Source organism: Meleagris gallopavo, chromosome 10 (genome assembly GCF_000146605.3).
Source record: "Meleagris gallopavo isolate NT-WF06-2002-E0010 breed Aviagen turkey brand Nicholas breeding stock chromosome 10, Turkey_5.1, whole genome shotgun sequence".
NCBI classification, from domain to species: Eukaryota; Metazoa; Chordata; class Aves; order Galliformes; family Phasianidae; genus Meleagris; species Meleagris gallopavo.
The window spans coordinates 18,260,765-18,283,800 of NC_015020.2; the positions used below are offsets into that span (position 1 = coordinate 18,260,765).

The 23,036-nt window shown below is 42.3% G+C and overlaps 2 protein-coding genes across 2 annotated transcripts in view; both read right to left on the minus strand.

Annotated features, from left to right (window-relative positions):
- Positions 1-1,492: 1,492 nt before the first annotated feature.
- Positions 1,493-19,039, minus strand: ANKRD13C (ankyrin repeat domain 13C). Its single transcript, XM_010716263.3, has 12 exons — positions 18,981-19,039; positions 15,968-16,072; positions 15,554-15,639; positions 14,630-14,675; positions 13,457-13,523; positions 11,835-11,979; positions 10,951-11,082; positions 9,870-10,031; positions 9,093-9,172; positions 7,582-7,680; positions 6,875-6,975; positions 1,493-5,599 (listed from the first exon to the last, which is right to left on the minus strand). The coding sequence occupies exons 1-12, from the start codon at positions 18,994-18,996 to the stop codon at positions 5,469-5,471; spliced, it is 1,170 nt and encodes a 389-aa protein (XP_010714565.2). The 5' UTR covers positions 18,997-19,039; the 3' UTR covers positions 1,493-5,468.
- Positions 19,040-21,827: 2,788 nt separating this feature from the next.
- Positions 21,828-23,036, minus strand: part of LOC100541211 (leucine-rich repeat-containing protein 40) — a gene marked incomplete at its 5' end in the record, with an annotated part of 10,036 nt that continues 8,827 nt past the window's right edge. Inside the window, one exon of the mRNA XM_010716264.2 lies at positions 21,828-21,932. Within this exon, the coding sequence (XP_010714566.2) occupies positions 21,828-21,932 (105 nt within the window). The remainder of the gene's footprint in view (positions 21,933-23,036) is intronic.

The following is a 23,036-nucleotide window of genomic DNA, read 5'->3' on the forward strand; positions in this document are numbered from 1 at the left end:
GTTCAACCCTTACTGAGTAGCAGCTTCTGCTGCCCTGGCATGTCTAAAGGTGGCTTTAACTCACAGTAGGGACTTGCAGGATTGTTTTGTTAGCACTTAAAATTGCACAGCAGTGTGCGCACATGGAGGCAGCACTGCCCAGAGCTGTTGGCTCAGCCACAGATAAAAGAACTGAGTAACAAGTGCACTAATTGTGAGCTGAAGGGTGAGAGAAAATCCCTCCTTGCTTTTCTCCCATTTCTGTTTTGCAGAGAAAAGCTTTATTTAAGGCAAACTGGACGTGATTGGAAAACAACAGCTGGGAACCAAAGGTCAGAAGCACAGGAGTACCTGTGGTGGCTGGTCGTGGTTGCAGTTGTTAAATCCTGCACTACGTTAAATATTTAAGTAGCTATTATTGTAAGAATGCCAGTGGCAGAAATAGATATTTTAGCACCAAATGGGACTCACTGATGTTTATGCAGCAGACTTACATTTGCTATTGCAGAATTTCATCAGCCTTCACCCATTCCTAGCAGCCTGGCTGTTCTGCTTGCTTGCCCTCACCAGGATGGCCTAGGGTAGGTCTGTGTTCTCTCTGACCTCGAGGAATGGGACTGAGAGCTTTTCCCCTAAAACGAAACAAAGCAAAAGTGATTATTTTGTTCCCATTGGGCTGCGTACTGACGCATTACCTGAGTCCTGTTCTGTTTGGAATTAATGTGAGTTATCTTACGTACTGCAATGCAGATGGAGAAAGTTTTGTTCTGCTTTAGACCCCTTGTGTTTCCCTAGGCCAGACATTCTGCTCGGATGTCTTCCATGCAAGGGCAGAACCTGTTGCTCTGCCCTACGTTCACTGTTACCAGTTGTGTACCTGAAGGGCCAAGCCTGAGAGAACAGCGAGTGCTGCCACATCCATTTTGACCTGAACGTACTGGGCTATAGCTGAAGTCAGGCTTGTAGGTACAACACAGCTTGTGTTGCTACAACACAACTGCTAAGCTTGCATGTGCACAGCTGACCAAAATCCACGGTTTTACTGTTGGCCACTTCTGTGGCTCTCTAAACACAAGTTCCGTTTACCTCTGACAAATGGAGGGCAGGAGTCAGCTGTCTCTCAGAACTGTGGGCCCCAGGAGAGCCGTTGTCACATCTCACTGCGGGTGCAGCTCTGGACTTGGGAGATAAAACTCACGTAATTACTGAACACCAGTGAAGCTGAAAGGTCCCCTCTCCCGGCTCCTTCACCCCCACGAGTGCTGGAAGCTTTGCTCCAAGTTCCACCACCGCTGCTACTGCACTGTGCGCAAGGCAGCCGGTAACATTTCAAACCTCTAAATATGGTGAAAAACAATCCCAGATGAAAAATGGAGGATTTTATTTAAAATCTGACCAGTATGGGGCAAAATTCCTCCTCCCATCACCTCGTTGCTCTGAGCTGCCTGGCCAGCACGGATGCCGCACAGTGCCACGAAGGAAGACTTAAAGGCCACGTCCACATGTTGAGCAGTTCAGAATCAAACAGCATGTTTTGGTCTTTATTCTAACAAATGATACAACAAAAAGGTACTATTAGTGAAGGTAAGTTAAAAACATGGACCAGACAGCTAGTAAAAAGCAAAGAAGTGACATTGTTTCCATGGTAATTACAAATCGTAAGGAAAATAAATGTGAAACTGCAGCATTACAGGAAATTTGTTAATACAGATTAAATAACGCAGTTATCCTCGCATGAATTACAAATCAAGAAGAAACACGTGTAAAAAATGGACAGTTGCTTTGAATATCAACCATGTGGGTTTCCAGCACAAATACGTCCAGAGGGTTTGTAACAAATCGTTTCAATACATAAACCAAGAACCGCAGTAAAGTGAGTACAGTGATTGGAACAGCAGCTCCTCCAAAGGAAAAGAAAAGCCACATTCCCTTTGCCACAAAGTAAAGCAATGTTTTGGAAGACCAGCGGAACGGTTTGGTTAAGAAACAACTCCCTAGAATTCGTTTGCAACAATTTCTTGTTTCAGTTTACCAAAATCAGTGGCTGTCTTTGAAGGTTTTCATAAAAACATCTCACAGCCATCATAAAAAAAAAAAAGAAAGTGTTGAGATCAGAGAGAAGCACGGCGAGGTGGAGCCCACAGCAGGGGGTGCAGAGCCCTCCCCTCTGCTCAGCGCTCGGCAGCACACGGCTCAGCACTGTGCTCTGCCGAGGACCTTGGTGCAGCAGCGGTGCTGGGGGTGCTGGGCTCTGTGCTGTGAGACCACCAGACCGCCTGGGATATGCATCCATTCTAAAGGGGACCACACCTGCCTTAACGCCCAGCAGGGCCTTAAGGTGAAGGGAAACAAATGAAGCTCTGCTAGATCAATCCTGCTATAAAAGGTAATTTTCCAGAATTCCAAACAGGAGATCACAAGCAGGGCACCGCTGCCCACAGCACAGCTGTGGACTGAGGCTCCGTGCAGACCAGGGCTGTTTCACCCCCAGCGGAGCAGAGCTCTGTAATGCCGTGTCAGCACCCAGAGCCCTCCCGAGCAAAACAGCACATGAGATAAAGCGTTGGCATCGCTGTGGGTGCAGCCCCTGCTGGAGAAGCGCACCGGCAGCACGGGGCTGTGCCTCACTGCTGGGATGGAGCAGCGTCCATAAACCTCAGCCGTGCCCTGCAACTCGTGGCAGGAATGTCTTGGATAGGAAACACATCACCAAACGTTGGAAGGAAATGCACCGAGAAACAGTTCGGCAGTTCTTACTTAACGAGGGACACGGGACTCCGAAGGCAGTCAGTGAGGTGGAAAAGAGAAGCGGACGGAGTCAGCTCCCTCAGCTCCAGGCTGAGAAAAGCAGCCAGGTGCATTCATTGCAGCGACACAGAGGGTCTTCCCTCAACAAAATCCGTGTCCAACCCACATCGGGGCAAACCCTAACGCAGCCACCACTACGAACAGCTTCTGCAAACCTCGGCATCTTGTACGATCACAGAAACCACAACTAGCAGATCTGCAGGAAAGCACTGACGCTGCCCAAGCCTCACCACCACGGGAAGTCAGCACTGCCTCCTCTATGCACAGAGATGTACAGCACCTGCCTTCCCACACAAGGCTACTCTGAAAGGATTTGTTTCTTCGTTCACATCTAGAATCCACTACTGCTGCAGCTGCTCTATCTCCTCAAACACCCAACCCTGCTTACGTGGGCCCCTTCCTATGCCAGCAAGTGCTCTGGAATAACTGGAGACACAAACCAACACGGAACACACAGTTCTTGCCCTGTGATACTGCAGGAAAAAAAAAAAAAAAAGATTCTGACATTCACTTTTCACACAGTAACATTTTTCTGCATCTGCTGAAATTTCTCAGCGACTCACACTGCCGTGCAGCACCCACAGCCACCCCAGCTCCACACCTGTCCCAAAGCTGACCGGCAGCACCTCCCCCAACAACCTGCTCGGTGTTGGGCACCCGGAGGACACAGCAAGGGGGGAACGCAGCATGTGGCCCCCCTGACACACGTCCCTGCTGCACAGGCTGTGGAATGGGCCCCTCCATCCCTTCAGCCCGGCCCAGCAGCGTGGATCTCAGCTGAGGTGCTGTTGGTTTGTACCACAGATGTAAAACACTGCAAGGAATTCATCGCTACTTGGAAGAACAAGTCTTATCATTCCTACTGAATGTTCAACATCTGCTACAGATACAGTACTGACTAACGACAAGCATCCATCTCCCTTTTTCTCTTTTCCCTTGGATACTGAACTACTGCAGTGCCTCAGTCAGTCCGTAAGCACCACCCACCTGGCAGAGCTGAAGGTTTACAGCGACGCCGGATGAGGATCAGCCTCCGTTCCCTATTTCCAGATGCCCCGTGTGCTGCTGACAGTGCTCCACCCAGACTCCATCACAGAGCAGACTCTGCACCTCTCTGTTGCAGCTGTGTTTGTACAGACAGCTGCCAGCAGCTCTGAACGCCTCCTCCAGACACACCTCCACGGCCCACCGCTGTGCCTACGAGTCAGCTTTTATTGCCTTGTGACGAGAGAAACTCATTTATCACCTGCACGGTGAGTCAGGTCGGTACCTTTACTAAGCAGCCACGGGACTTTTTGTAATAAATTTTCATACTTACCTCTATTGACTTCCAGAAAAAAGTTTTAACTACAGTGCACAAAGAATATAATTTTCAAAATATTTACATTTTTGTACAGTTACACCACAGCACTTTAATCTAAATCTCTTAATACAAACAAATAGCACCATTAGCCTTTTGCACAGATTCTAACAAACCAAAAGCTGGATTACTGTCAAATTAGAAGACTGGAACCACTTGGAATGAGAATAAGCTCGAGAAGGCAGAGCACTGGAACTCCCATCTATTAAAACCGCTAAGAGGAAGAAATTAATTCAGAAACATTTTAAGCATTTGCCAACAAAATCCTCCGTTGAGCCCTATTCAGTGTGCACCACAATTCAACTAACTTCAAGGAAAGCCTTTTCTCATACGAAGACTTGATGCTGGAGCCTACTGTTCTAAGAACTCTTCCTACGCATCCGTGCTTTCCAGTGGCTGCTGGCGTTCGCCCGGAATGGAGCAAGTCTCCTCGGTGAATGGGAAAGAAGAAGAAAAAACAAGGTGATACCTTCTAGCTCGTGAACTTCCAAGCATGCTAATCAACACGGCATCACGGACACGGAGAGGACTGCCAAGCCAGTTAGAGGGAACTCGCGCGCAGAGCCAACGGAAGGAAAATTAACAAACAGCCCTGTGAGAAAATTAATGCTTCGGAGAGACACGGATAGCACCAGGATGGGCTGCACTGAGGGGCTACAGGAGGTACCTCGTTCCCTGCAGAGCGAATGCTATTTCTGAAGTATACTGCAGTATGAAAATGCAATCCTTTAATGGTTACCATTTGGTTCGTTCAGCTACAGAAAACGCATTCCTCCTAACTTACGCTCAACTAACATTCAAAGTACTGAAGTATACAGAATGATACATAGTTTACACTTCTTGAAAACAAAGCTCAAAGAATATAATATGGTCATCTTTAAGTAGGGTGGGATGTTGGAAAGGACTAATATGCAGCTAAGACATTTCAACCTTTATGCTAATGGTCCAAGAGTGCTTTCTGTATCAACAAGAAATGTAAAAAAATTTAAAAACGAATGATAGTCCTCACAGCTGTTAAGTATCCTCAGGGCCACTGAGGTGTCAGACTACCACGCCTGCAGCACTGGATGTATAAAAGTGTGAAGGACACATCGGGAGACAGAGACTTGCTGTCCATCAGGAACTAGATTAGATGCCCATTACAGTGTCAGTAGATCAGTCATTTGATGCACGTTCCCTTTTCTTCCGGATTACAAAGTTCATCCCTTTCCCTTATCACCCACTTCTTTATCTATATCTGTGGGCTATTTGCATCCATCTGCTTTCACTGTGGTACGCTGGTATTGTTATTTTGTTATTCACCATTAACCTTCCAGTTTAATTAGAGATCGGGAAAACGGCTGGGGTCCTCCTTGTAGTCATCAGGAATAGTGAAGATGGATTCATCAAATTCATCGTAACGGAACTCCTGAAAAGTCACAGTGGCTGTGATGGTGGGGAACACAGGAATATCTGGATAGGAAGCACAACGGTACAGTGAAGGTCAGAGAAATAAAGGCTTACCAATAATTACCAACAGTTATTTAATGATTTTTAAGTTCAGGCCTGCTTATTACGTTTATTAAGTTTAAGATTTTTGCACAATGGCAATTCTAAGCTCCTTAAAAACAAACTAAAGAACCAAAGAGGTACTTCAGAAGAAACATGCTCAAATATCCTGAGCAGGGAAACATCAACAGTTTTTCATTAAGTTGTGTAATGTAATCAATTCAAGGGCTTTCCTTTCACACTGCCGAATAATAACACGGAAATGAAGGTGCTGCAAACACACAGACTGATCTGCTAGAGGACAGGTGATGCAAGGTAAGATAACCCTGCAGTGCTGTTGTTGTTTAACCCGACAGACAACTGAGCACAGCTGTCTGCTCGCTATCACTGCAGTCAGAGGGGAGGAAATGGAACAGAAAAGTGCAGGAACTCCTGGGTTGAGATAAGGACCGTTCAACATGAAAAGCTGAGCAAACCCACATGTACAAGTGAGCATTTTAAAATGAAAAAGGCTATTTTAGAGCAACCGTTACACTGAGGTTGAATATTTAAGAATTACCCTTACTAGAATGGGATTACCCTTAAAGCAACTTAAGCAAAACTTAAAGCAGAAATTCAAAGCTCAGTCTCTAAACAGAACTGTGCTATTGCAGTAGGATGTGGAACATCATCTGCCCAAAATATTCAAGCTTACACAGCTTAGTGGCAGGCAAGAAGTCCTGTAACACTTACAAGATGTACTATTACTTTTTGATAGATTATCCTAGGACAATAATAATAATAATCGATACCCACGAGTAAGTTGTTTTATATGCTTCCATTTGGTAGCAAAGGTAACAGCTTAGCTTCCATTCACCTCCAGTATATCACCAATAATATTTGAGGAAAACAAAATAATAAATGCTATCAAGTTCCCATCTCATGACTAGATCATCCTTTAATGCAAGGAAACTTCAGTTTATCTGCTCTTCTTAGAATGAAGCCCTTCCAGCATCAGGAAAATATAAGTCACAGAGCTGGACTGCTGCTAGCACTGTTCTGCTTTGAGCTTCAGATTGTCTCTTTCAAACCAAACATTCCTTGCAGGAACATAACCATGTTCCCCTGACATCTAGAACAACACGCTCTGTTATGTAAGAGTTCTTTTCCAGAACTCAGCAGGACTCCTGAGCACGCTGCGTGAATAAGCACAGACATTTCTGAAAAACAAAGCCACAGATGTTGTTAGAGCAACCTTACCTAATTTTACAGGAAAGCCTGGTGGAAGCTTCATTTGAACAAATTCTCTAAGTTTGTTAAAGTGCTTGAAGGGTGCAATTACTTCTAAAACATTCAATAATCTGAAAAGGAGAAGAAACATCATCACAAATCATTTCACAAAATAACCCGGAGAGCAAAGTGATTAAAGGGATCTGAAAGACTACATGTCTGCTGTGTGCCCCTACAGCTCCAATATCAGCACTGTCACCTTCAGATTGTAGCGACCCACACTGCATTGCTGTATGAGTGCAAATGAACACCAAGCCATGGGTCTCTTGTCCTCATTCTACAAAAGACACTGAAGCACGAAGCCCCACAGCCTCACCTCCAAAGAAAAGGATTTTGACATGGTTGCGTATGGATTTAGAGAACATAAACTCGTGCTGAAACTTGTCAGGGGCAAAAAGGTCTGAGTACTCTGCAGAATCAGACACATGAGTACAGTGACGAGTTAACGACACAGCTGATCACAGCTCAGGTCTCATCACACGAGACAATCGCCCTGCCTTGCAAGAGCAGGCACACAGCGAGCTCTAACAGTTAACTTCCTTAACAACACGACTTCGGTCACTACTTCCAAACTGCTGAAATCTCTAATCTGAACACTGGCAGAACTCTGCAGCTCACAGGCAGGCTGCCACACCTGTTACACGAAGGAACAGCCACAGCCAGCAAGTCAGACTTACGATTCGATTCCTAGGGGAAATTCCTGGCTCATCGCTATTGTTGCTTTGAAGGTTTTCTTGCTTTCTTTGCAGACCAGTTCTCTACCCAGATGAGGAGCTCTGGAAAGGGGAAGGGAGAAGGACAAAGTCAGGTTTTCCCCCCCTCATTACAACTTCAGTTTTGAAGAAAAGAATTAAGACTCGGTTTTGGAAAACTCAGTAAAGAACCTCTACAACAAAATAGAGGCTGTGCATAGTAAACATGAGCTGGAAGCCACCTGAATTTAGGTTACTGTGAGTTCTGCTAACCTTGGAGACAAGTCAGAATCAGGGAAAAGAAAATAATCTTTAAGTTACTCCTTGTGAACATTTTATTAATAATCACTACAGAAAGACCTGACCATTACCTAGGAATACACAAACCAGTTGGTTTCAAACATTAATTAAAATAGTCTATGTGTGAGCAAAGTATCAAATTGAACTAGAAAGCACTAAGCTTGTTTCACAGTTTAAGCTGGAAGCAATCTCCGAGGAAGCAGAGAAGTTACCCTTCTGCCCTCAGAGGACAATAATGGAAAACACAGAGCAGAAAACAATTCTGTAACAGAATAGACAGAAGGTAACAAATCTTACTGTCCTCCAATACAGAGTATCTAGAAACCTACATTTTCCACGGAACGCCCTTCTGGTAATTGATGACTAGATTTCTTTCTATTAAAATAGACATACACGTCCTTCTGTGCTGTTCCAGCATAACCTACTTACTATGTTTTTATTCTATTTCAAATACATTTCAAACACATAAAACAGAAAACCAGCAAAAAGAATCCAGGTGCCTTTTTAGTAAGCCTGTACTGTAATATTATCTTCCCCGGTAACATCCGACTGCAGGATAACCTACAGCATCTGTGGAGTCACAGCTTCTACCATTTCCTTTTGGGTCCTTCCACATGCAGCAGAGCTGGATAACATTCAAGTCATGGCAGTAAACTCAGCTGCTTGGATCTTTTACAAACCAAGCTACTATAACTGAATTGAAAATGTAACTGTCTGCTGCACACCTAGAGGAGAGCAGCTTGCACAAACCTGGCTGGTACAGGGAGTTCTGTATGCCACTGCATTCCAGCAGTGAGATTTTGGCACACTGGCTCTCATTAAGTCATAAGCTTTTCCTTTAAATATGGAGAATTATTGCCATGATAAGAAGAGATCAGCAAATTACAGAAATGAATTTGAGAGGAAATCTTCCCTTACAAACATCAGCTGAGAGGTCTGCATTTACAATAAGTTGTAATTCCAAGATGCAGACACGTGCCTACGTGCATATTTTCATCAGCTGATGGAACAATCTTGCTTATGTGTGCTGCTGTCGGTTTCTCCAGTCTACAGAAGAGCATTAAATATCTAGGCAATGAAAAGCAAGATCCCCCTGCTCCTTGACAACTACAAACCAAGAAGAACCCACGAACCAGTGGGCACTGACATGTACCAGTTAGCTAAGGCTGTCCATGGAAACAAAACAAACTACTTACTTCCCATTTTCAGCAGATATGTACTCTTCCCATGTAATGGTATTGGGTGATGGTGGAGTAAGGGATTGTCGTCTGACAGGCTGTTCAGAGAAACACATCTTAGCAGTTGATCTTTCCTGATGTTCTCTTACAGTTTTACTATTCAAAAGATGCACTCAGTTTGCAGCTGAAACTTCACACGGCTTTTCTACCTCTTACTCCTCCTCTCACAGACTCCACTTAGATATCAGCCCTCAAACAGTACTGTATGCAGAAGCTGGCTGGTGCAGCACATCAGCTCATCAGTTAATTCAAGTGCCTGAATGGCAAGTAATAAAGCACGAGCTCGTACAGAAATAAATCAGCCCTTCTTAAAAGGCTTGTCTGCGTGTTCCCAGATGATGTCTGGCTCATTCTGAATAGCTCTCAACTTCATGGTGATAATAACAGGCTTAATCCGTTTTAATGAAGCTAAATGAGAACGTAATTGAAAGAAGAACCAGGAAGGGCATTCGAGACAATAAATATTTGGTCTAACGAAATTAAAGTGATTTGCTACAGCTAAGAACATCTCCTGTATTAACAGACAAATTAAGACTGAAATACTCAAGAAAAGAAATATCTCAGTACATGCACTAATCAGCACAATACACAAACAGATGAGCAGGAATACATTTACAGGTCATATTATTTTAAAATCACGACAATCGGAATGGAACAATAAAATATTTATTAATCTTGCTACATTTATTCTCTCTGGCAACAATTTACACAGTGAGAAGAATGATGTAAGTATACCTCAAAGTTTTGCTCCATTAAGTTGCCACCTTTACTCAGGCTCTCCATGATAGCTTTATTTCGAAGAATATCCTCCTCACTGAGATGTTCTCTTCTTTTTCTTGATTCTAATACAAGTCCATTAACCAGGTAGAAATCTGCCAAAAAGTTTCCTACTCTCTCCTAGAAGAAAGGAATTAAACATTGGAGAATCACAGAAGATTAAATAACTTAAATTCTTCTACATACAAACAATTTAATTGCAGTATGGTGAGTTCAGGATTGGAATGTTTTAATGTAAATTTACACAACTCTAACCATATGAACTCTCATCATACACTCCCCCCAGCCTACATACAGTACAGAGTAATTCCCCCAGTAATTGGTATTTTGTATCAATGGAAACTAAACGAGAGAAGACTGCTTCAGAATCTGAGAGTGGCCAAGGGAAATCCCACTAAAAGCCCCTCCGCTAAGTTGTGCTAAATGGAACTTACACTCATAGTATTTTACACACTTACAATATAGATTTCTGATTTCACAAAAGAAAGAGCTCTGAAAAACTAGCTCAGCAGAAAAGCTGTGGTAAATGGCACTACCTGACATCCAAGTCAATACAAAACCCTTCAGGGCTATCTCAAAAAAGGCAATTTCCTACATGAAAAGGCAGATGTTTCAGTGCTTTCACACCTGAGAATTTGTGCCTCAGACTGACAACACTGGAAGGAATGTGCAAAGCAAAGTGCAGCCAGAATGCTTTCATCCTCCTGCACTTCACAGACACAGGGACATACAGAATTGTTACGTAAATCCTGGGATGACTTTCCATTATCTACGTGGTGCCATTTCCAGCAGTGTTTCTCCACACACTTCAGCCGTAATTGGCTGGTTTTTTTCCAAGCTACCATTCTCTTATGCAGGCGGCCCACAGGACACACTGTGTCAAACTAGTGACAACTGTGGGGACAGGGGAAGCCATTTTTCTACTCCATCCCAACACCTGATCCTTTCACTCCTCCTTCCTTCCCAACCAGGTTATGACATGGCTGCCTAAACCACTTTGCCTTCAGCAATGCCAGTCTGACAACTTCCTTTGGCTTACTGTTTTGTCTTCTCGAAAAAGCCACCCCGTTTGGGCACGTGTGAAGGTGATTGATTTGGTTGATAACGTTGCTGAGTAAATATCACTGCTCATCAAAATGTCAACCTCTTCCTCTGTTTCCATCTCAGATTCCTGGAAGGAAGATTACCAAGCATAGAATTTAATGATCATGACAAATTTTTTTTATTTTATTTTTTTTAATAAATAATTTTAAGAAAATGAAAATCAATAAACATATTCCTTTGGCACTTTCCCCACAACTAGCACTTCTTGAATTTCCAAACTGTTTTGTGGAAGCTCTGACCAGCTGGTTACCAAATAGTTTTAGCTTAAATATTAAGGCAAATGAAGTGTCCAAATGTGATTTACCCAGAGGCTCACCACCAGCCAAACCCTTCATATAAACCCATCTGCTTAAGTGACTGGCAGATAGAGCTATAAACACGAGCCTGACCAAACAACAGGCCCACCCAGTAAGACCCTTGCACTTTAACAACTGAACTGGTCACAGAGTGACTAAATGGGGACAAAGCAACGGCAAGCAAGTTTGAAAATTCTACTTGAGGAGCCCTGAATTATTCCCACAGGAAATACTATAAGCAGAATGCTTCAAACTTTGAAATATATTTATCTGCCCACTGTATTTTCCACTGTATTTTCCAGCAGATTTGAATTCTATTTCTCTCCAATTTCTTAGTTTGCATTAAAAAGCAGTTTTTCAAAATAAAAGCTTATAAGCTTTTATCAGCTAAACAAAACTTTAGTTTGCATTTCTTTGGAGTTTGGGTCTTTCTGAGAGGCACACCTTGTTCAGTAAATTCAGACTTCTGAAGGGAAGTAAAGGGTTGAGGTGCTGCACAGCCTGCGCTCACACAGCCCCTTACCTCGTGATGTATTCGCTGGTAAACTTTTTGTTCATTGTCTAAAACTACAAAAGATTCAGAGGGTGCTGCATCACCATTAAAAATGAAGCTTAAATCCCCTCGTTGGCACTTCATGTCAGTAAAATCTATCAGAGTTGTGTCCAGCCTGTGAAAATACACCAGAACATTAAAAGAAGTTACCCATAAACAGTCACACGTGTTGACTGGTAAGCTCTGCTTTCAAGGAGAAGCTTTTGATTACTACTATTATTTATTTATTGGCACAAACAAGTTAAGGTTCAAGTCTTCATAGAATATTCCATTATTTAAGCCTGGAAATAGGAATAAAAATTGGGTAAGAAACACTCAATAGGCTTCACATCACGCCTACCATGGAGCTGGATGGGGAGCTGGACTAGATGGCCCTCAGAGGCCTCTAAGGATTCTATGAAAATACGGCCTGTTTTTATGCCAACTTCATAAAACTCCCACCTATACCTTCATCTGGTATTTTTAGCATCCACTACATCCACTCCACGTTTTCTAAAGAAAAATGGCAGATGGCAGTAACAGAAATTATGTAGCCAGTATGTGCTACACATTGAGAAACACACAAACATCTGCAGCCCCAGAGCTGAGCAGCCCTGGTAAGATAGGACTGCAGTTACAAAGAGGACTAAGAAACAGCCTCCATCCCCATCTGAAACATCTCAGTTACTGTTGTTATTCTTTTCTCTCACCAACAGAAAAGAAATGCTCCTGCTGAGCTGGAAATCAAGAGCTGGAGCCAAGAACAAAGATCTCTCTAGCAACTAACACGTATTATTGCTAAAGTATTTCCTTCTCTGTAAAGTTGGTTAAAGAGCCTGAATTCAGTAGCCACTTCAGTTCTCAAGGGTGGTTGCTTAACACTCATTGTGTGTTGGCCTCTGAATTCATGAAAGAATCTGTAGTTACTTCCTTGCAGTGTCAGCCTCACAACTCCCCTCTGTACAAGCAGAAGAGAGAAATGAGAAGGAAAATAAATGGTCTCAATGGACTCAAGTCTAATCTAAGTTCACATATCTATGCTAAAAAGCTGTAGTAAGAAAACAAAATGTCTACAATCTTCTGAATCATAACTTTATTTTCCCTCGTTAAAATTCAGGAACCAAAACAGAAAAGACACCTGAGCCCAAAATCACAACCTAAGGCAGCTGAACAGCCAGGCTCAGCAGATGTCCAGGAATCTGTGGCATTTTAAAAAGAGAAATGATATCACTCTTCTTACTACGTAGCCTGGAGCAGCAGTATTTCTCCAGAAAATACTGAAAGCTCACTTATATTTGTAACACAAATTTTCAGATATCAAATTCCCGTTTTCAATCAATCATTGCCAAATTGCATAAAAGCCTTTATCTACCAGACAGACCTGGTTTTGCTTTATGTGAGGTGACTCAAGAATTAAAGCCGATTTCAAACTAACAGTGGAAAAAGACTGTAGATGAAAGCACTTCCTGCCCCCAAGCACCTATGTACCAACACAACGGTGCTGCACAAGCTTTTGCAAGCAATCACTTTCAGACCACACTGAAACCAGCATGTTTTCATCAACGTGCAGATATTTGTGACTTAGTAAACCCAAATGGCAAATCAGTGCTTACCTGATATTTATACCTTGTTTGTGTATTTTACATGCATCAGAAGGCAGAATTCGGGAAAGTAAAGGCACTAGAAGTAGGAAGAGATATTGGACAATTAGAACAATCAGGTTTCTCTGCAAGGTACTTTGAGTAAAACTGCACCCCACCTTGAATTTCAATGTGTTGTAATATGAAAATACAGCATATCCATTTTCCACCATAACCTCAACACAAGCACACTAACGTCATGCTCGTCTATTAACTAACTGCAGGACTGAAACACACTTGTACAGAATATCTTCAGCAAAATAAAACTTGAAGTCTCCTCATTTTAAATGAGCTAAACCATTAATTAATTCTAATAACTTGTTCTTCTAACTGTCTGGAATTTTAATTCTGCAGTTGGGCATTTTATTTGAATATTATGCCAGCTGAAAACCCAGCTACAATTAAAGCAGAAAACAGACGAGCAGAAGACAAATCCAAAGCACTAAGGTCTAAAACCTTAGGAAATGTTAAACTACCAGAGGAACTGGGAGCCAGCCCAGCGTTACGAGCCAGAGATGTGAGACCACAGCTGTGCTTATTTTAAGAAGCACCATTTACTGCAATAAGAACAAACAATGGCATTTCAGCACCTTCTTCAAACGGCACCACGAAGAACTGAGACCACGTGCAGAACTGAGCTCGCTCAGAGCACCAATGATCAGCACCAACACACTGCCCAGGGCTCCCTTCTCCCCTCAGGAGAGTACACAAACATGGGAATGATGCAGGCAGAGGAATGCCCTCCTGCATGGTGACACTCCTGGAGAAGACGACCACTGTGAGCTGGTGCCAAGCAATTCAATGCCACAAGTCCTGTCATTCAGCACAAACCACTGCTCTGCAGTGACACCAAATGACCAGATTAAGGCATTATAATGTTTTGGTCTTATAACCACATTCTTTAACAGCTTGTTCCCCTCCCCATCTCATATCATGTGCCTAGATTGCAGAATTAAACTAGAAGTCATAAAAAAATAATTCAGAAAAAAAAAAAAGCATCTGTCCTTTATTTGCAACTTCAATCTTCACAACACCATTATGAATTTTCCAAAATATGAACTAGAAACAAATTTCAGCTTGAGAGAACAGGTGTGTGGAGGCCTGATAGTGTTATCTCCCAATGAAAAGGGATATGCAGTCACTTACCCCAGCTTTGAAAATCCCAGTGAAGCTCTAGATAGAAGTCACCTAGCTGAGATGAAAAGAATACATTAACATTTTGGTCAACTGTGAAACGTGCTGAAGGTTAAGCAAAGTTTGTGTTTTGCCAAAAAAATACCTTTTCTCCCCTCTGATGTAAGTAGTTGAACTTCAATTGAAATTCAACATTTCTGAAGCAGAATCAGTAATGCTAAACGTGTGCTTCATTTAAGCTACCAATCTTTAATGATTTTTTTTTGGAAAAAAGTTACACAGCTGTTAAGCTCTGAACAAAAAATAAATTGTAAATCCCAATTTTAAAAGCCTACAGAGCTCTTTGTTTGCTCTGACTGACCACATCTAGCTGCATTCTCTGTCTGAATCAATGGATCAGGTTTCACCTACCAGTATCCATGTACACAAACTCCAATTTATATTCCAGAAATATACTTCCAATCGTCAATACTGACAATTGTTTGACTGTGCTCAAGAAAAACTGGCTGCTGCATGCAGATGGAGAACTAAACTTAGAAAAAACTCCCTTTCCTTGCCAAGCTTTAAACAAAGAAACAAAAAAACCATCATTTGTGATTGGTGACAGGATATAACAGCAACTTCTTCACCGAGCTGAGATTTAAGGAAGCCTTAGAAATCCAATGAAATAAGCACAGATTAAAAACACATTCTCTGACTTTCAGGTTGAAAAGATGACGAAAAGGTCTCTCTTATCTAAGGCATTTTTCTGACTGAATTTCTAGAATTTGAGGGGGGAGCATCTTAGGAATGCACATCATTCTGTGAGCCCTTGAAATGGACAAAAAGCTTTTTTCTTTTATCAGTTTGCTAAAGCATCCTTACTATATGAACAAAAGCTACCTGTTTCTATCACAATCTGGTTTTTGCCAACAAAGCTGCCTTCAAGTTACCTACCTCTTTCAGGGCTTTTAATAATCGAGGTCGCTTTTCTTCAACACTTTCCCTGGACTGCTGCTTAAGCTTCCTTAGGAGTGCTGTAACTGAACAGAGGTTAAACATAAGGTGAAACTGTGCTGCTTGGCTAACTGCAGCTTAGTGCTGTCATGCAACAGATTTTTAAAAAATGAGAAATAATTGCTGTTAATAAAGCATTTCATCACTTTGGAGTAATGCACTTCAAGTTACAGTAATTATAAATAACTCAGTATGATCACAGTAGGAAGAAAAGCTTCAGGAACTGCTTATAATATAAAGTATTTGATTACGTCAAGATATTTACTAATACATGTATACATGTGTAAAAAGACACATGGGTATGCATGCATACTGCTGAATGTGATACAGAAAATTCATCAGCAATGATCTTACTCATCTGTCTGTCTCCATAGCTGATGGCTTCTGCAAGAGGGCTCCATCCCTGAGCATTTTTCACCTTTACTGGAGCATTGTGGGCTAAAAGCAAGTGGGCACATTCTGTAACAAAGCAGCAATAATTACTTTCAGTAAACATAATGGGTATTGCAGTTACATAATTCATGATAGAGGAAACAGTAAAGGAAACAAGAATAAAACAACCAGTGGATATTCAATATATTAAGCACCATCAAAACACATATCCAAATTATGAACTCAAGCTATAAATAATTTTTGAAAACATTCATGAATTATTTATAGCGTTTTCCCATTAAATATGAGCACTGAAAACTTCACTGGCAATCAACAACCAACTGCATTACGACTGAAAAACATTTCCTTATGCTTTTTATACTTTGCTTTTTATGAAGATGTACTGCTGCGTATACACACTCACTCCTCTATATAAGAAATACTTTAAAATGCTTGTTTAATCACCTCTACGTAACATCTCTCCCTCTGAAATGTTAGAACAGGTGCATTACATGCTGTGCAGCAAGCAGCGGTTATCCTAGGACTAGCAGAGTGCACAATAAAGCACAACAGCACAGAGCTCCACTCGCCATGCACTGCATTGTTTCTCCACGCATCAACAGAGCACGCCTTGATGCTCTCCTGGCCTCCTGGCACGTGTGTGTTGTGCTAACAGAGCACACCAACATTCCATAAACACCACACCAGTTCCTAGCGCAGTCTCAGCTCAACCTGCATTGCTTTCTCTATCTAAGGATAAAAGCTGATGATAGAATCAGGAGTAGCCCTTAAAATTCGGAGGAGAAGAAATGGTTCAGTATTTCCGTGTTTTGAATAAGCTGTCCTCATTTTAAATGGTCCTTCCATTTCTAACTATGGAAAGCTTCCTCACCGCAACTCATTAAAATCAACCTGACCCATCTGCAGATGATACAGCAGCATGGAGCGGGAGCTGCAGGCTAAAGAAACATCTCGGTATGAATAGGATGGGCAGGAACTGCAGATAGAGGGACTTCCTGACTCTTCGCCTACAGGTGTTACAGGAAACCTTACCAGCCACTCAAGATGCAAAAATCATGAGTCACTGGAAAATGTGGTGTTAGGAAAGGAAGAGACGCCTTACTGGTGAATACACTATCCTTTGTGGTAAACAAACAAAAGCCCTAAGTACTCTGTACAGAAACATGCAGAGATGTTTTCTGCAGTTGCTCAAACAGTGCCTAAAGCAATGACAACACTCACACGGAACAGCATTTACCAGCCAGATCCCATTTTCAGTTAAACAAACAGGATGTCAGTTCACCCTGCAATTCACCAAAGTCTGGCAGCAGTGCTGCTACACGCACCTGAGCAGTCTACATGCATCATCCCCAGAAAAGCTGACCCTCAGCATCCGTCAGACTGGCTAACGTGGCAGCAAGGCCCTGGGGTTCTCAGAGAATCAAAGACCAAGCAGGAGTGAAAGTCAAAACAGTAAAACCAGGTATTGTTCTTGATATCATATACCAATAGTCCTGCTCCAGCCAAGCTACATAAAGGCTTACCATAAATATCCCAAGGAATTAAGGGCTTTACACGTGGGATGGCTGACAAAGAAGCCAAGAGCGAACTACAAAGCGAGATCTCAAATACACAGCCAAAGAAAAAAGAAGTAAGGGGAAGAACTGCTCCTCCTCTCCTTGCTATGCTATGCGCCACGATAATCAAGCAATCTGACAGCACTGAACAGTAAGAGCTTTTCATCCTAGAGCTGAAATATAAAATAACCACAGTTCAAGAGAAAAAGTATTCAAGTGTACCGAATTAAGGGTGATAAATTCTTTTCTATCACTTGGTATCAAAAGAAGCATCTTTGATCAAAATCATTTGTACTTCAGTGACACGATACCGCTGCAGTCAACAACAGCCCAGCCACAGAGCAGTACCACACACCAGGGGCAGGACTCACACAGCTTGACAAAACCAAGGCGTTCTTTCTCTTGTTTCAGTAGCGAAAAAGAATTCTACTGTCACGGAGACTTAATCATATTCCAAATTGCTGTTTTTTTCCCCAGTCTTGAAATATGCCTACTTCTATGCTTTCTATTTCAAATAGAAATGTGAATCCTTTGCTTTGAAATGCTGCTGTAAAAAAACAAAAAAAACTCCCCCAAGGATATCTGAAAAGGTGACAGCCATCACGGAACAACAGGCAGCACAGCCTGGTAGGCTGTCCTGGACCCTGCAGAGAGCAGCCAGTCCTGGAACACAAAGAAGCAGACAGGCAGTGGGCAGAGATTTGAATGAGGTGAGGAAAGGAATATGCAAAAGGCAGGACAGTGATTACGTTTCCACTCACAGAGTCACTTTATTCCAGAAAATATTTTCGCTCATAACGGAGAAAAAGCTAACAGGGGTCATTCAAGACTTCTAATGAGCAGATCAGTAACAACCACAGCAAAACTATTAACCAGGAAAGCCACGAAGAAAAAGGGCACCATCACACAAACAGGAATCAATAAGCCTTCTGTTAATGGCATTAAAACAGAGATCTGCCTGGATGAAAATTCCTGCCTACCCAGACTGAGTGTCCCACCCCTCTTTGGACACCACGAGGACGCAGGCACGAATGTGCTTGCCTCCACTGCTGAAAGCTGTTTCTTGTTTCTCAATCTTCTATGATATTCCAAGTCCTTCTAACTCTGCAATAAGACAGAAGCTAGTTCTTGTTCCAGGCTCACGAAGGAGTCCAGCTGTCAGAACTCCTCTGCCATTCTCTCCTTCCAACCCAGCCCTCTGCCTGCCTGGCTCCCTGATTTTGGCCCAACAGGCAGCCCTAACTTTCTTACAGACTTTTCTCTTTCACATCTGGGCAGCCTCTGCTTTGCAGAAAACCTCAACTTGCAACAAGTTTGAAACACAAGATCACATTCAGAAAAACTGAACAGTATTTTTTACTCTTGCCTCTAAGTTCTCAGGACAACTTAAAAATAACAAAACCAAAGGTTTTACCAACCTTTATGTCCCAACATCACGGCAAGATGCAAAGGAGTGTTTCCTAAAAGAAAAAGAAAAAAAAAAGATTAGATCCAACATAACAGAATTCATTGCAACTCCTTCAGGAGTCTGGACACACAGCTCCCATGCTGTGTACTAAGAAACTCTACAGCTTAAGGAAGGAGCAGGTACACATACTCCAGAGCAGTTTCTAAGCAAGTCCAACGTACAGATTTTCGATTATGGTTGTTAAAATATAGCTGAAATATTTCATAGGCCAGCAGGGCTTCTTAATTATACCTTGAAACCTGCCAAAGTGGTACAATTATATCGTCAAGAAGGCAATAACCCAAACCTCTGTACTCATGGTCTGAGAAATATGATATTTTATAAAGAATGACATATCTAGGGTAAAAGCTACTCAAAGATATGACACTTATTAAAGTTTTAGGAGCATATTTTATTAATTTTTCAAAGACTGAGCATAAAATTTTTACTAATACAGCAACTGACACACTGCAGAATAAAAATCATTTCCCTAAAGAAAACCCAACCATCCACCACCACCTTCTGGGTACTTCAATGCCATGTTTCCAAAGGAAGCTTCCAAGACTATTAGCAGATATTAAAAACATGAGTATTTTCCTGGCTACAGGTGACCCATTTTAGACTTCTGTTCTTAGATATGCACAGTAAAGGTACAGAGAGCTGTTCTTCTGGATTACTGCTGCTACCAGAATTCTGATATATTTTATTTTGGGCGTTCGAGGATATAGGATCCTTCCATTTAAATGTATCACATTGTATGTTCAAATATTTTCTTGCAAAGAAAAACTACTTGTAAACAAGTTTCTTTTGCAATTATATCAAACACAGTTGATTTCAGAAGTATTTTACAGCATCATGTTAGCAACAAGCACTTGCTGCATGCCAAAGATGATGCACATCTCAAAGATGCAATCCAAAACATTCATAGATTGCTGTATGAAGCAATTACCAACACACCACGGTATCGTGGAATCTCTGATCAAGATAGGCAAGCAGTCAAAGTCAGAGTTTGTAAGTGGTTTTCAATTAGCTTTCCAAAAAAAGAAACTAACAACAAAAAACAATAGCAAAACAAAGCACATGCTTTCAAGCACCGCATAAGAAGAGCCAGACAGCTCCAGTATCTACAAGGGCTTGGCACAGCGAGAAGAAACAACAAAATGAGAGTTAACCAAGTGTTTGGCAGCCTTCCTGAGAGATGTGATGAACATTTCAGCTGATAAGCAGGAAACGCAGTTGTGCAATATTACAGCGTTTCAAAATCCCTCTGGACAAGATTCTGAGCAACCTGAACCAACTTTGATGCTGTCTGTTTTGTGCAGGATGCCGCACTACATCGCCTCCAAAATGCTCTTCCAGCACAGATTTTACTTTGACACTCGATCTTCACACCAAAAAGTATGCAACTCAAAAACTGACCAGGAAACTTACAGACAAGGTGGGGTAGGAAAAGGATGCAGAGCACAGTCTTTACAATAACTGAGAAAGCACAGACATGAGAATCCATCAATTCCAGAATGAAACATAAGAAGCGGTTTGTGAAGGAGATGAAAAGAAGAGATACGCTTCTTGCTGGTCTTTAACCAGTGGGACTTTAGCAAAGAAGAGTGTAAGGTTTTACTGACGTCTATGAGATAAAACAAGAGGTTTGCTGCAGCACACAGGAAGAGCTAAAGCCTCAAGAAAGGGAGGAGAAGGAAATGCAAGGCAAGCACAAAGGAGAGGGGCATTGTGGCACCTGGAAACACTGCCATTCCTATGGCACTCTGCAGCGGTCCAGCCCTTTATCACTGCCCAGGACAAGTCCTTGTCAGACACCACTGGATGCAGAACAGCCACAAAGCCATGCACCTTTCCATTGCTGCTTCACAAACAGCACTCCCACGGAGGTCAGGCACCCAAGTATGTTTGTGGGCCGAGGCCTGGCAGCAGAGTATCTGTCTTATCCCCAGATCCTCTCCCCAAATGGTTACCATCTCAGCAGGAACTGATAAACAAAGCCAGCTTTGGCACACTCAAAAACCAAACGCAGAGCGGCACCTTTCTGTTCCATCACTAATCATCCTTCTTAACATCTGCTAAATCTGTAGAGCTGTTGGTGGTCTTTGAGCCAAACAAAACGAGTTTCCCCAGTAGCAAATTTAAGTCAGAGTTACAAACAAGCCATTCAAACGATTCCAGGTTAGATGCCACAAAACAAAGTAATTATGCTGAGGAATTACTCAGTACACAGAATGCCTCTGTGCAATCTTCAGCATTTCTGCTCCAAGAGGAGGGAGGAGAAAAGCTGTCCAAAGAGAAAGGCTCCTCGTTTGTTTGACCAGTCTTAAGTGCATTCATTCTGCATGGGAAAACTGAGGGAAAGCAAAGGTCTCAGGACAGATGTGTCCAGACTGGGCCATCCAGCCACTGTCACTCAACACCCTCAAGCAGAGGCAGCAGTACTGATCAGGCTCAGAAGTGGGCAACAGCCAAAGCCTTCCCAGAGATCTCATCTCAGAAGCCTGGCTGGCCAGCAGGCACACCAGACATCTCACTGCTCCTCTTTCAGGAAAGCTGGGGATCTGGAAGTGTAAATACAGCCCCAGCAGCTGTGAGGGCAGTGCCACACAATTACACTCCCTCTAGCACTCAAGACTCATGAATTAAGTAGCACCAGCATCTACAGGACTCAAGTGGAACTGTCCCACTGGAATTCTATAATGCTACAACCTCCAGCTCCATCAGCCCTTGAATATAAACCACAAATCATGTTTAGTTGCTTAAGCTTGGCGTCTGCCAGAACAAGCACAAGGGTAGGAGAGGGGAGTTCCACTTCTTACAGCTGCAAGGACGGCTGTAACAGCTCGAGGTGTTCAGTGAACTGCAGCATAATCACAACAGCAAGTGCCAGGAACACACGTGGCTCTGCAAGGGACAGCTTCTGGTAAGACAAAAGAGGGTGCAGTTTCACTGTGATATGTTTACCTACGTGACAGAGCTGTAATTATTTACAGTACTCTTCTTATTAAGAGGCTGACGTACACTTCTGATGACTTCACTGCAGTGTAACAGTAACTTGATGTGATTGTCTCTAGACTTACTACACGTGGATATGTGTATGCACGTGGATACACGTGAAAAGCTGCAACCAAATTTCTTCTCCTTTAGGTTTCTTTCTTGACAACAGCTTGATTCACCTTAGAAACAAATCTCACTTATCCCTTCCATCTACAGAAGGTTTCTTCAGTGTCCTTACCCTCAACATTTACATTTCCCTGCCCAAGTTTAGCCTGAGTAGCCTACAGGGCCTTAACCTGAGATAGCAGTGATCCAGCAGTGCCTGAAGTCCTGCGGGTCTCCAGCCAGGCCGTGCAACAAAAATCATCTGCACCTCCCTAATGAAAGGTCTGAAGTTATACACACTCACATAGATATTTGGCACACCTATGAGGCAGCCGAGTGTTTTCTGATAGTAATTCAGCAAGATTTATCTATTTCAGAAACAACTATTTTCTTCTGAAAATATGTTTAAGCTTTTAAATGTGTGTAACAGCAAAAATAAAAGTAATCTAAAAACATACACAAGCTCCTGCCTTTCAGAATAATGATGCTGGTCCTGCCAACAAGAAATCTTTTTTTGAGCTTAATTCAGAGTGCAGCCTGGCTAGCTCTCTATTTATTAATACAGCCAGCATTTGTTTTATCAGAACACCACAAGTTTAATGTTCTGTGGGATGTGGCTTTTCTACTTAACTGCTCACTAAAAATGGAACTGAATTATAAATAGTAACCATTACTAGAAGTTGTTCTCTTCTCTGTCACTTCCTTATCATGCTCTAGGATTCTTCAGGCTTACTTCTGAGTGTAATTGTAAGCTGAAGTTATCTACCCCAAATAACTCACAGTTCAAATATGTAAACAAGTGGCAGATGGATTCAGGCAGGAAGAAAACAATAACAAGGAAGTAACAGTCAGGCCTTTGGTATGTCAAGGCACCAAGGGTTTGGTTTCGTTGTTGGTTTCTGGTTTTGTTTTGGATTGGTTT

Excerpts from the sequence above, each read along its gene's own strand:
- ANKRD13C (XM_010716263.3), bottom strand. Across the intron at positions 10,032-10,950 it reads TTTTTCGAGAAGACAAAACA|GAGAGAGTAGGAAACTTTTT; the intron begins GTAAGCCAAAGG and ends CCTTTCTTCTAG. Across the intron at positions 7,681-9,092 it reads ATATCTGCTGAAAATGGGAA|AGCTCCTCATCTGGGTAGAG; the intron begins GTAAGTAGTTTG and ends TCCCCTTTCCAG.